The 13,209-nt window shown below is 52.9% G+C and overlaps 3 protein-coding genes; 1 reads left to right on the top strand and 2 right to left on the bottom strand.

Moving 5' to 3' along the window:
- Positions 1-308: 308 nt before the first annotated feature.
- On the bottom strand, positions 309-554 carry CHC_T00003574001 (hypothetical protein). The gene has a single exon (XM_005714793.1). It carries the CDS (start codon positions 552-554, stop codon positions 309-311), a length of 246 nt encoding a protein of 81 aa, XP_005714850.1.
- A 10,487-nt stretch (positions 555-11,041) lies between these two features.
- CHC_T00010306001 (60S ribosomal protein L38) lies at positions 11,042-11,847 on the top strand. XM_005714792.1 is given in 5 exon segments: positions 11,042-11,087; positions 11,088-11,090; positions 11,188-11,374; positions 11,484-11,509; positions 11,510-11,847. The coding sequence occupies 3 exon segments, from the start codon at positions 11,088-11,090 to the stop codon at positions 11,507-11,509; spliced, it is 216 nt and encodes a 71-aa protein (XP_005714849.1). The 5' UTR covers positions 11,042-11,087; the 3' UTR covers positions 11,510-11,847.
- A 29-nt stretch (positions 11,848-11,876) lies between these two features.
- On the bottom strand, positions 11,877-12,935 carry CHC_T00008383001 (Choline/ethanolamine kinase, putative). The gene has a single exon (XM_005714791.1). It carries the CDS (start codon positions 12,933-12,935, stop codon positions 11,877-11,879), a length of 1,059 nt encoding a protein of 352 aa, XP_005714848.1.
- Between the last annotated feature and the right edge of the window lie 274 nt (positions 12,936-13,209).

Below are 13,209 nucleotides of genomic sequence, written 5' to 3'. Positions count from 1 at the left end.
CGACCCCGCGCACCGTCCCTCGTGGGAGTGCTCTCCACCACAAGCGGATATGGAGAAAGTGGCCCGTATCTTGTCTCGAGACGCAAAGGAGCCCAAAGACTGCAATTCGTGCGACCTATTCTTATGGATCCTGAGTTTAATCTTACCATTCCCGTTAGAGGGTATAACATGTTTTTCTCTATCGCAGGGGTCATAATTTTCGTATCAGATGACCTTTTTTGGAATGTCTCCCGCGATGCTCCTATCAATTTCCATCTTCGTGGAGATTGCTGACCGCGCGTCCTCTTTATTCTTCGCTTTTCGGGAGATCACTCTACGGTGGAAAAGCAATTCGGTGCGTCAACTCTTCGGCCGCGTCTTGTATGCCTACTTAAGACTTTCAGCGCCACACCGGATGCAATGAAATGAATCGCAAAATGTACATATGCCGTAACATGCGAGCTGTGCCACAGGTTTTGTGTCACTGGATAAAATGTTACTGGCGGTTGGTTGCCAATTTTGCCATACATGAATTGAGCTTTGCTGTGACGGATATAGCCTACGCTTGCCAACATCTTATCCCTGCGCTCTCTCGAGGTAAAATCGCAAGAAGATGAGTTGGATTCACATAGCTACGTTACACAAAACCCGCATAGAGTCTATGATAATCCAAGTTGAGCAAAGGCACGACAGTACCTTGTAACGTGTCTTAATGAGTTCTTCGCAATTCTAAGCAAGAGCGAATATATCAGGTTAATGCTGATGTACAGTAGTGGGTTCCTTGTCCTAGAGCTTTGGGGCCATAGGTATAGAACTGTAATAAACTGGACGGTGGGCACCTTTTGGGGAGATGGGCAAATTGTTGTTAGCCCCTTCTCAACAATACCGTCTAACACGCTCTCCTACACAAAAGCATACCCATGCAAGGAATGAAGAGGCTCGATGCTTTGAACATCGCTGAGTTCTGCATTCATACGTATGTTTAACAAACGCAAGGCACGCTCCGGCCTTTTAATTCGAGAAATTGAGGCCGCGGGTGTGGACTCAGACTGTTGGGATGTGAATAAAAACCTGCGGAACTCTTCACATCGACAACGAAAACACCATGACGCCCTACTCTGGTCCCAACGTTCTTTTGGTACTGGTTCCTACGGAGAACGCTCCTCGGATTGAAGAAGTTTGAATGTTGAGTCGGATGAACACAGTTGGAATTGCACAGAATTTCTATTCGAGAACTTCAATACATATATACAATCGTGTTAGGCACTGGTGACGACCGTAAATGTTTTGGATACTATTGAACCATCTTTATCGAAGTATCTATCAGGCTTGTACTCTTGGATCAGCCTGCTGTATTAATAAGAGCGCACCCATGGCAGGAAATGAACAATCTACTGTAGAGAAAATACTGTAACACGATGGCGACAATTGCATATCCCTGACAGGGACCAGCTTTCTTTTTTATATGCTTTATGTATTCAATGACTATTGTTGCGAATGCTATCTCATGGACCAGCTTTCTAATGTGTATGCTTTATTCAATGACTATTGTTGCGACTTTCCGGTCCATGAAGCGGCTTGATTCCTGTATCAGCTTCGGCTGCCAAGGTTACTGTACTTCTCCAGGCCTCTTGTGCGCGTTACAGTATGTACATACAGTACAGTATATCAGTACTGTTGAGGAAGAACTGAACCCCACGTGTAAACGTGGACGAACGGATCGCGAACCGGAACAGGAGTGCACGTGCGCGCATGTAGGGAACCGAAAGGGCGGGTAATCCAGTCTTCCGAAGGGAAAAAGGGGTGCAGCTGGTGTCGCGCGTAGCGCCAACGGCAAGGAGGACGGCAATGGACGGTAGGAGTTGGGGGGGGGGGCCCCCAGTCGTTGGACAGCCCCGGGTGGTCGGGAGCTGCTGGGTCGAAAGGAAAGGGGGCAGGGGAGGAAAGATCAGAGACAGCTGAGGCCTCCCGGGGAGTAGTACTTAATCGCCTACCCTCAGAGATAGAGAGGGGAGGCAGCGAACTAGCAAAGAGTAAAGGAAGTGGGTGGATTCCCGACTTTACGACTCGCTCGGTGCCTCGCAGTTGGATTACCGCAACATTACAAGCTTGTAAGTGATCGTGGCACTTGCGATCAGACTGCCGGTGAGCGGCAGGGGCAAGGAACAAGGGGCATAACTCGTGATGGACGGCTCGGATCAGACAGATAAGGAGGACCGTCGCATAGCGAAGGGCTTAGGACGAAACCCTGAAGGCCTGCCTTCCTCAAGCCCGGTGACCGGGGTCAATAGGGCGCCGGTCACCCCGCCGACACACACTACACCAAGGTCTCTGGTGTCGGAAATGACCCTACAAGATGAAACTGGATCTGCTAGTGCTGGAGGAGCAGTTCGTGGTGCTTCTGGCACAGATATGCATATTCTACATGCAGTTTCCAGCATGAAAGAAGTTATGGAAATGATGATGGAAGCCATCGACCGAAACACAAAGACGATCATAATGATGGGACAGACGGTCTCAAACGTGACCAGCGCGATGGCAACCGCGGATTTCCGGCCGCAAGATGCAGTTACGACTACCGGCAACCAGCAGAAGACGGCAGACACCGGAGAAGGTCTATCTGTTGCAGAGAATGATTTTGAGGCAAAGGTTAGCGAGGGACTCAGATGTGGCCATCAGGCGCCAACGGGTACGAGGGATGAACAATATGGCAGACACTTCTCTGACTTTTACCTGCCCCAGACAGCTTACAAAATTTACAGTAAGTCGATGGACCCCGTCAAAATCTCAAAGCCGGGAGACCCGCATTTTTTCGCTGCCCGGAGGGCATGGAGACGCATTTGTCAGGACTTCCCCGTGCGACCTGGTTGCCATCGTCGTCTTCTGGCTCGTGCATTTTCGGGAACGGCGTTGGCTATTTTGGAGGAGATCGCGTCCGCGCACCTTGATGCCGACGCAGATGAGCTCTGGGTCCTGTTGCAGGATCGGCTTTGCAATGGAAGCCATCAGAGAAGTCTACGGGTGGCATTTGATATGATGGAGTGGGACGAAGCACTGAGTCCATCAGTCAATTTGCGCACCGCTTGTGCGCTGCTGCCGTGGCACTTCCGGAAAGGGTCTCAGAAGAGAGAATTCTGGATCAGTTCACGCAATCTCGGAGCGTAAGGCTCCGCGATCATGCCCTGGCGGCGCAGGGGACATTCGACGAGGTAGTTAGCAGGGTGTCTATGATGGGCAAAAAAAAACCCAGCTTCAACCGCGAGTCGAAAGCCCGACCGGAGCGCGTGCGTGCCATAGACAGCAGCAGCAGTCGCGAGAAGCAAGTCATCTCGACCGTTCCAGATGCGGTCGCGACGCCCCCCTCTACACTTGCCGAAGACCGCTTTCTTTCGGCCACGTGCTACTACTGTGGCCTGAAGGGCCACCTCGCACGCTCGTGTGAAAAAAAGCGCCGCGACAGGGCGGAAAGGGGCCTCGGTTCGTCGGGGGAAGGTGCGGGGGAAGGAAACGCGACCGGCGCCCCTCCCAGCAAGCGCAATTAGTGGCCGGTCGGGTCCCTCGCACAAGGGAGGCGGAGAGGGTGTGTCGTTGCGAAGGAGGCAGTAGGAGCCTCGACGACGACGTTGTCGTCCAACTGTGCGCAGGGTCGGACAAGGTGTGGGTCCCCCTGGACACGGGGGCGCGATCGATATGGGTCGATCGGTCGTGGTTCGAACGAGTGGGAGGAAAGTGGGTCCCAGATGGGGACACCGCTACAGCTGCGGACGGCCACAAAATTGCCGTCTGCGGCAGAGGGGAGCTCGCTTTTGAGCTCTGGGGCACAAGGTTTGCAGAGCCAGTGAGGGTCGCAGAGCACCTCCCGAGTAAGGTCCTTGTCGGGAGCCGGTTTTGGCGTCGGCACGGCTTGGTCCTCAACTTACGGACACTTCGCGGAAAGCTGTGGGTCGACGGGAGACGCATTCGAGGAGAGGTCACGAGAAGTCTGATCAACAATGCCGCTCTGGAACTGATGGCGGCAATCACCGACGCCGATGTCGACATCGGCATGGATTTGTCTCAGTTTCATCCGGAGCGCGGAGTACAGGAGGAACTACGAAAAATTCTGTGGAACCGCCGCGCTGTCTTCAAGGGACTGGGGAGAATCGGGGGTGTGCAGCATAGGATTCAGCTAGTCGAGGGCGCCACGCCAGTGTGCTGTCCGGTGAGAAGACGATCTCCTCGCGAGGAGGAGGTCGAACGCGCCGAAATGGAGAAATTGCTGAGGATGGGGGTGGTCGAGCCGGCATCATCCCCGTGGGCCGCGTGCAACGTTTTTGTCAGAAAGAAAGACGGGACGTTGCGCGTAACCTCTGATTTCCGCGCACTGAACGCGCTGACGGTCACAGATACGTATCCAATGGAGGACGTAAGGGCTACCCTCGACTGGATGGCGACGAAATGTATCTTCTCTACATTTGATCTGAAAGACGGATTCTTTCAGGTCGAGCTTGAAGAGGCATCGCGAGATTTTACCGCGATCCGGACTGTCGTAGGGCTGCTCCGCTACATTCGCCTACCGCAAGGAATGAAAAACTCTCCGGCCGTTTTCCAACGTATCGTCAACTTCATCTTGGGAAACAGAAAGGGGTTGGATGTGTGGGCGTTTATGGATGACGTCAGCCTGGGAACTGCTACTGTGGAGGAGCACCTCCGTTCTGTAGACACGGCATTAGAGACATTTTACAATGCCGGTGCTCGGCTGAAACTGGCCAAGTGCCAATTTGGGGTGCGTGAGGCGGAGATCCTGGGACACAGGATTGACAGCAAGGGCATCAGGCCCTCGGACGCCCACGTTGCGGCGATACGACAGCTCGTCGAGCCTGGAGGGGGCGAAGAACTCATGCGGTTTCTGGGGTTAATGAATTTCTTCGCGGACTTTATTGACCACTTTTCGGAATTGGCCAAACCTCTACACGAGGTCTTGGTAGGGACTGGGTTCAATAAGAAAAAAAAGAGAGGCCAGAAGTTGATCATCCCAGACTGGAGTAACCGATGGGGGTGGCAACAGAAGAGAGCGTGGGCTGATCTGAAGGCGGTGTTGAGCAACCCGGAGTCTCTTGTGGCACCGAGGCGTGGTGCGAGCAAGGAGCTCATGACGGACGCGAGTGCGTACGGCGTGGGGGGAGTCTTGCTCCAGCGGGAAGATGACGGAAAGTGGCACCCTGTCTCTTTCACGAGCAGGAAGCTCACCGACGCCGAAAGAAAATTTACTGTGACGGAGAAAGAATGTCTGGCAGTTGTTCACGGACTGCGCAAATGGCGCTTCTACCTGCATGGGGAGACTGACGTGGTCGTGGTCACCGACCATTGCTCGCTGAAGTGGTTAATGAGTCTCAAGGACCCGCGGGGGAGGTTGGCGAGGTGGATGGTGAGCATCCAGGATTTCGACTTCACAGTCGTGTATGCCCCAGGAGGGGAGCTCGTTGTCCCTGACACCTTGAGTCGGGACTCCGTCGAGAAGCCACTTTGCGCGCGCTGTTTCAAGGCGCTCGAGGAACCAGTGGCTGAGGAAGGAAAGATCGAGGCCGTCCGCGCAGTGGTGGAGTTATCAGGCCTCGGCGGTGGCCCTTCCGCCGACGAATTTCGCCAAGCGCAGCTCGAAGAATTCGGGGACGTTGAGGAGCACGCAAACAAGAGGAGAGGCTCTGGGTACACCAAGGATGAAAGGGGGCTTCTACGTCGCACCAGGGCAGACCGGGAGCTACTTGTGGTACCCAAACGGCTGGTCAACGCCGTGCTGGACGAGGTGCACGGGTCCAAGCTCAGTGGACACTACGGGGTGAGGCGGACTACGGATCGACTCAGCAGGTCGTTTTGGTGGCCTGGTTGGCGGAGTGACGTGGCAGACCGGCTGCGGTGCTGCGTGGCATGCACTGCAGCAAAGGCTCACCGTCCCGCGAAGCACGCCAGGATGATGGTCTATCACCCCCGAAGGAGGTTTCAACAAGTCGCAGTCGACGTGCAGTCGGTCACACCGAGGACTGCATCCGGAAATATCAAGATTTTGGTGATCGTTGACACCTTTACGCGCTTTGCCCGTGCCATCCCGATTCCAGACGAGCGTGCCGACACCGTCGCCAAGCTGATACTAGATGAATGGATGTCCATCTTCGGTCCAATGGAGAGACTTTTGTCGGATCGTGGACCGAATTTTATCGGAACCGTGGTCAAGGCGATGGCGGAGCAACTCGGAGTGAGTGGCATCAAGACTTCACCCCTGCACCCACAGGCGAACGGCTGTGTCGAGAGATGGAACAGGACCTTGATGCGAGACATTGCATGCTTCATGAGCACTGGAAGCCAGGACTGGGATGAACACGTTTCCCTCGCATGCTTCCGGTACAATACTGTCGTGAACGAGGCCACTGGCTTGACGCCATATGAAGCAATGTTTGGCATTTCTGCATTTATGTCGTGGGGGGCTGAGGAATCCAGCCGCGTTCGTGGAGAGCCGTATGAGCTCAGCAGTCACCTCAGAGATTTACACAACCGGCTTCTGTCACGGGGAGTGAGGGCGAGGGAAGTGGCCGCCGACGAATACGACAAGGACGTCAAGGATCTGGGATTTGTCGCCGGAGACCGGGTGCTGGTGTGGTCTCCGGAACTGGCCAGCAAGGAAGGGAACAAAATTGTCCGACCCTGGCTGGGCCCGTATCGCGTTGATGAAGTGCTTTCCCCTGTGAGCTTCATGCTGAAGTCGGAGTTGGGAGGAAAGATAGCTCGCGTACATCCGAACCGTATGCAAAAGATTTCCGCAGCCGCCGTCCAGACTTGCAATGCCAGGAATGGAGTGTTTCCAGATGGACTACGACTACTCGAGCGCATGAAAGATTCGAAGGAAATCGAAGAACCTCGCACTGGGAAAAGGCACAGGCTGTTCAAGCTTCGCATCGCTGGCCGAAAGTCCCCAAAATGGACCAAGGAAGAAGACATACCTACCGTCATTGTGCGACTGTTCGATCGGAGTATCGCGGATCGTCGGCCGATTTAGACAGGTGCGAAGGAAAAGGGACGGATGTTGAGGAAGAACTGAATCCCACGTGTAAACGTGGACGAACGGATCGCGAACCGGAACAGGAGTGCACGTGCGCGCATGTAGGTAACCGAAAGGGCGGGTAATCCAGTCTTCCGAAGGGAAAAAGGGGTGCAGCTGGTGTCGCGCGTAGCGCCAACGGCAAGGAGGACGGCAATGGACGGTAGGAGTTGGGGCAGGGGACAGCGCCGGGTGGTCGGGAGCTGCTGGGTCGAAAGGAAAGGGGGCAGGGGAGGAAAGACCAGAGACAGCTGAGGCCTCCCGGGGAGTAGTACTTAATCGCCTACCCTCAGAGATAGAGAGGGGGGGCAGCGAACTAGCAAAGAGTAAAGGAAGTGGGTGGATTCCCGACTTTACGACTCGCTCGGTGCCTCGCGGTTGGATTACCGCAACAGTACTGTACCATACCGCAACAGTACTGTACCATAGTTTAGGAAGTGCTCATCAAATAGCTTCGATCTCTCTGTATCTCATCTTTGTATGGCGCATTTACAGGGCTGCGCCACAGGGCACTTGTGTATGATACACGTGGACTCTGGGGTTTCTTTATTAAACATGAGGGCATGGTGGTGCAGTATGAGCACCCGCCAATGGATCAACGAATGCAGCGGAGAGGAGAGAGAGGAGCCGAGATGTCCTCGATGGCCTTCGGTCTGGAGCTCCTCCCGTAAGTGCTTCTCCCTCAACGTCATCACCCCATATTCTCATCTTCAATGGGCCTCTCTCTCCTTGCCGCCTCTGCCGCGGCGGGCTGTTTTTCCCGATGCTTCGTCCACCCAATGGACACGCTACGCAGTCGTCTCATGGTGACCAACAAAGCCACCGCCACCTTGCTGTCAACCCTGCGTCACGTCGTCTCCACCGACGGTGTCCGGGGTCTCTACCGTGGCTTCGGCATTTCTATCCTCATGCAAGCTCCCGCCGTTGCTACCTACCTCTCCACCTACGACGAAGCCAAGCGCCATCTCGTCCACTCCACATCCTTCGGACCCAACTCGCCCGCCCTCCACCTTGCCTCTGGGCTCGCCGCCGAGACTGTCAGCGCCGTGTTTTGGGTCCCTATGGAGGTAGTCAAGCAGCGCGCACAGGTCCGCGCAGGCGCCATGTCGACCGCTAGCTCGTCTACTATCGCGAGGGATCTCATGGTTCATGAAGGGCCCAGAGCGTTCTTTAAGGGCTATGGACTCACACTTGGCGTCTTTGGGCCGTACGCTATGATTTACTTTGCGACCTATGAGAGGTTTAAGCTCATGGCCGCCCAAACGGGGAAAGGAAAGGCTCATACATCGCCAGACGAATTGCCCACCCCGGCTGTGGCGCTCTGTGCGTCAGCAGCGGGAGCAATCGCGGGCGCGTTTACAACGCCTCTAGATGTCATCAAGACAAGAATACAAACGCAGGGGGACCATCTTGTTGTGAGCCAGTCCACTGCAAAGACTGGAAGAGTCGTGTATCGGAATACATGGCATGCTGCGAGAGTCATTGCGGCAGAGGAGGGTTTTAGAGGCTTTTTCAAGGGTCTGTCAGCCAGGGTTCTCTGGATTACCCCAGGCACAGCCATCACTTTCTCCACGTTCGAGTTTCTAAAACAGTACTTCAATCTCAAGCCATGATCATCTCAGACAGCGTTTTTCGCAACAACACAAGAAAGCAAAGTTTCGCGGTCGGTATGCTGTAACGGGTTAGAAGCTTTGATCACAGAAGAAGAGGCACATGCCGCGGGGCTTCCGTACGAAGCCGGTCGGTTTTTAACGTGAATGGATAAGACAGCCCTAGCTGATACAGATGACAGTACATGTACAAGGCCGACTCTTTCAAGTTTTCGTCATTTCTCTATCGGTCAGTCCCTCTTAACCAGGCCGCGAATGCTGAGGTCGTACATAATTTCTTCGAGGCGTTTCACGTCATATTTAATGCCATCGTATCGCTTCCGCAGGGAATCATTCCGCAAGTTGAGCTGCTTGAAGCCTTCCGAAATGTCGTTCGCGAAGCTAGCGCAGCGGCGAGGCGTATCGTAGTCACGTTTGATCACGCGGTTCATGCTGAGGCGACACAGCTCTGGCATCACGTTACAAACACCATAGAGATAGCTCTCGACAGGCATGCGAACGTCCGCACCAGTCATTTTAATAACTTTCTCCTTGGTGGCCAGTGTATTTTCCTTGATGAATGTTATTAACACTGCAACCGAGGCGCAAGACTGCAGCACAGGGTTCCAAATGTCGAAGTACTTGAAGAAACACCCGGGTTCCTCTGGAAGTGCTTTCTCAATCTTTACGATGAGCGGACCTGTCGCGTTCAGCTCTTTCAGAGCCTTGTCAGCTACTGAGTGGATGTTGTTTTCGATGAGCATATCAGCAATTGCTTTCTGGGCAACGCGTACTTGAATTTCTGCATCATCGCGGCATATCTTGATTTTTTCTTTAGTAGCTTCACGAACCGAAAGCTCATCTCTTATCGCTAGGAATGTTCGATCCATGACGACTCGTACTTTGTCGTAGAGACTAGCAAGTTGCCGGTGAGTAGTGGGATCAACTGGCGTCAGACGAGCAGGCTGTGTAGATGCCAGAGAAGGGTGGTCGGCCGCTTCGGCATAGATTCCTTCATGCTTGGTAGCCGTCGGGATCAGAAGTGTCAAAAACAACCGTCGAGAAAATACGCATAAATATTATTAATGTTTGCATGCGCATCTGTAAACTCGCAATAGCTCCAGCCCACTCTATAAGGTGTATCATAGTGTCGCAGAGCGAACGCCCTCTCGTGAGAAGTCCCCTTCCAGGACCTTCATGCGATACGTACTCAACCCGAGCCTCTCTCCTCCGCGTCTCCGGACACCCATAGAGAAACAACTGCGGCCAGAGCATAAATCAAGCAAGAAGAGGCCACTGGATACATCAGCGGAGAAGGCGCACGCTTTGTGCGCTGCAAAGCGCCTCATACAGCAGGATTCCCATCAACATATTGATGAGCAAGTCGGGCCTCTAATGCAACACGGCGAGCGAGGCGAGGCGAGGCGAGGAACTACAGTCATCCCCCCACAGACAAATGCGTCCATGCCTACTCCTCGTATGAACGTTTTGAGTTGATGTCCCGTCATGAGCGCATGGAAAGAGGCCCCCGGTCATTCGGCCTCATAAAAATCAGCGATCATGCGTTCTGCGTCGACCATCTGTTGGGCCGCCAAACTTTTCAGTTGTTGTTCAATTGTCTTTCGTTTAAGGTCAGCCTTTCTCTCTCGTACGTATTCCTTATGTATACTCTGACATCTCTTGACAAGCGCACTTCGTATTTTATCCACAGAAGGTGCCTTGGGACTGCGCGAGTCGCAGAGCAGTCTCTCAAAGTCGGCCGCGTTCTTCAGAACGCGCCTTGGGGGTATGGCGCAGAGAAAACCTTCCTTCACGCCCCAGTCTTCGTCTAAGGGTGTGGAGGACAAAAGTTCGGAAACACTAAGTTCGGTTTGCGGAGAGGGGTAGAAGAAGCTGGGCAGGAGCGCGCCTCTGTCGGGTGTGTTCGGTAGCATTGCGTTAGAATAATGCAAGTGTGGGGCACGAATGCGGAGGTGAACCTGTGTCAGTCTGATATTTGGTTACCTTGGCTGAAGAGTTTCAAACCCTCAGCATACTGTGGATAAATGCCGAGGCTTCAATTCTGTGTGTGTCCTGGAAGTTGTTTTAATGGTTTGATAGAAAAAAAGGTCTGGTGCCAACATCAGAGTGCACCGAGGAGCTGGGAAGGGTCCAAATGTCTTTTCCATGCCTTACAGTATTAAATAAGTGTTTTTCAAATAAAATAATACTTTGCTGTAAGTATTCAGCAGTCACACCTCGAGACCATTTCTTTTTCTGTAATGCCTCCCTCAGTAACCCTAACTTAGTTTTTCTCTGTAATTCTCGTCGGCGCCGGCCGGGAACACCTTCCTTGATTATCCCATCTCCGTCAGAATTCCGATGCTCCGTTTGATACTTCCGATTGTGCCGTACCTTGAAGTCGTGACAGTTTTGTTCTCGTCTGCACCTCTCGCACCAACCTCAAAATGGTAAGTCTGCGTACTCCACGTATCATTCTCGTTGCGCACTCAGGAACAAATTCTGACTCATCCATACCATGCTTAACCTAAACAATCCCACACGCAGCCGAAGCAAGTACACGAAATCAAGGACTTCCTCATGGCCGCTCGCCGCAAGGATGCGCGCAGCGTAACCATCAAAAAGCAGAAGAACGGATCGCTCAAATTTAAGGTTCGCTGCTCAAAGTACTTGTACACCCTCGTCGTCAAGGATAGCGACAAGGCCGACAAGCTCCAGCAAAGCATGCCTCCAGGTGCGTTTCTAATTAGACTATCTCGCGCATTTTCCGTGTATGCGTGCGAGGGAATTGTTCTAACCAGGTCGATCTTTTGCTTTCGTGTTGTCGAATTGCGGTTTCGTAGGGCTCCAGCGGAAGTCGATCCAGTAAATGCTTTCTCTGCATTCCCACACGGCGGAGATGTATCCTGCTTACTTTGAGTCGTGAGGCGGAACTTTCATTCAAAAAGCGCCGTCTTTCGTAAACTTATCAAACTCCTATTCTCTCGCTATAGCGGCACTAAATACGGTCTTCTCTCCATGCCTTATCGACAGGCTTTCACCTGCAGCGGTCCGCTGCGGCGAAACAAGCTTATCGAGATTGGCACGTGATATCCTTTTGGCTATTAGTCACCTCGAAAAGCGATCGTGATGGCGTATCTCTGCACCCGGGATTGTTGGTATTCATTTTGAAGCGCTCTATCTTCAAGATAAGTTTTAGGCACGGGGCTAGTCTGCGTATTTCAGTGAGGTAGTTGTCACGGTGAGTATTTCTCGAAAAAGCGTGTAAATCGTTGATCAGCAAACAACGCATACGGAAAGTCGACAGGAGAAGTAACGCTCTGTACGAGTCCCCAAAAGCCCCAGTACAAGTGCGCCAACATTCCGTACTCCTCTGCCTCCGCAACGAGCTCAGAAACAGCATACTCCTCCGGCTGACACCCACAAAACTCCTCCAGATACTTCCTGCAGAACAAGCGTCGCGCACTACTCGATGGATACCTTGAGGCGTCAATATATCCATCTTGCGTTCCCCCCATCGCCTCACAGAAAAAGTTTCCAATATCAAAGCCCCTATAGTTGAAGGAGCTATACTCAAAATCGACGATCGACACAGCTGTCCCCTGGTTCAGGGACCTTAAAATATTACCGCAGAGCAAATCGTTGTGACAAAATACAATCGGGCTCGATGATTGCCTCTCAGCCAGAGCTTTTCTAATATCTTGCAGCCCCTTGACGCATTTGTCCAAGTTCACTGATAGCTTTTCAACAAATGCTGAGTTTTTCTCTCGCAAATTCAGTACTTCTGGTACCCACTTATCTATGTCCGCCCATACACCTGGAGACCGACTCAACTCCAACCCTCCGCTTGGCTCGAACTTATGCAACTTCGCCATGGCACGAGCGACACCTGTCATGACCACAGGGTCGACCATTTCGTCCAACACAATGGCTCGTGAGTTAAGAAACGCTTCAACACGCCCATTGCCGAACAGCGCTATCAACTTGGGAGCAACACCGATTTTCCCGAGCTCTTCGAAAACGGCGTTCTCTTGCTGTCTCTCGGAGGGTGTGAAAATGGTCTCTCCTCCGAAGATCCGCACGAGAACTGAGCAGGGGTTTTGACGCGGGTTCGATAGTTTGTAGATGCGATTTGTAATTCCCCCTATGATCGGTTCAACAATGAGTGCACTATCCTCAGATGATGACGTCCCCCAGCCCGGTATGACTTCGCGCAGCTTTGGGATTTCCTCCTCCGTGTTGATATCGTACTCAAACCTTGGAATGCGGGGTTTTTTCTCGACCAAGGAGGACATCGCGAGTTTGGTGAAGCTTGTCTGTGTGTTAGAGTGCTATTTTCTGGATGCACCCAATACACCCGGTGTTGAGCTGCCCCGTCTCGCGTCAGTATGATACATGTCGGCTGCTCTGAAAACTGCTGAAACGGCAAAAATAACTTTGGTAAGGTCGCTAAATTATGCTACAGCAGCAATGCCTTTGAAGTATGCCACGTTCGTACCCCTCGAGGGTATATTGATGATGATCATCAGCCAGTGGAGGTCAGCTCAAACTGGGGAAGCTAAGAGGTTT

This window comes from Chondrus crispus, genomic scaffold (genome assembly GCF_000350225.1).
Source record: "Chondrus crispus Stackhouse genomic scaffold, scaffold_197, whole genome shotgun sequence".
Classification (NCBI taxonomy): Eukaryota; Rhodophyta; class Florideophyceae; order Gigartinales; family Gigartinaceae; genus Chondrus; species Chondrus crispus.
The sequence above is the reverse complement of the archived record's forward strand: the minus strand, read 5'-3'. Positions and strand labels throughout refer to the sequence as shown.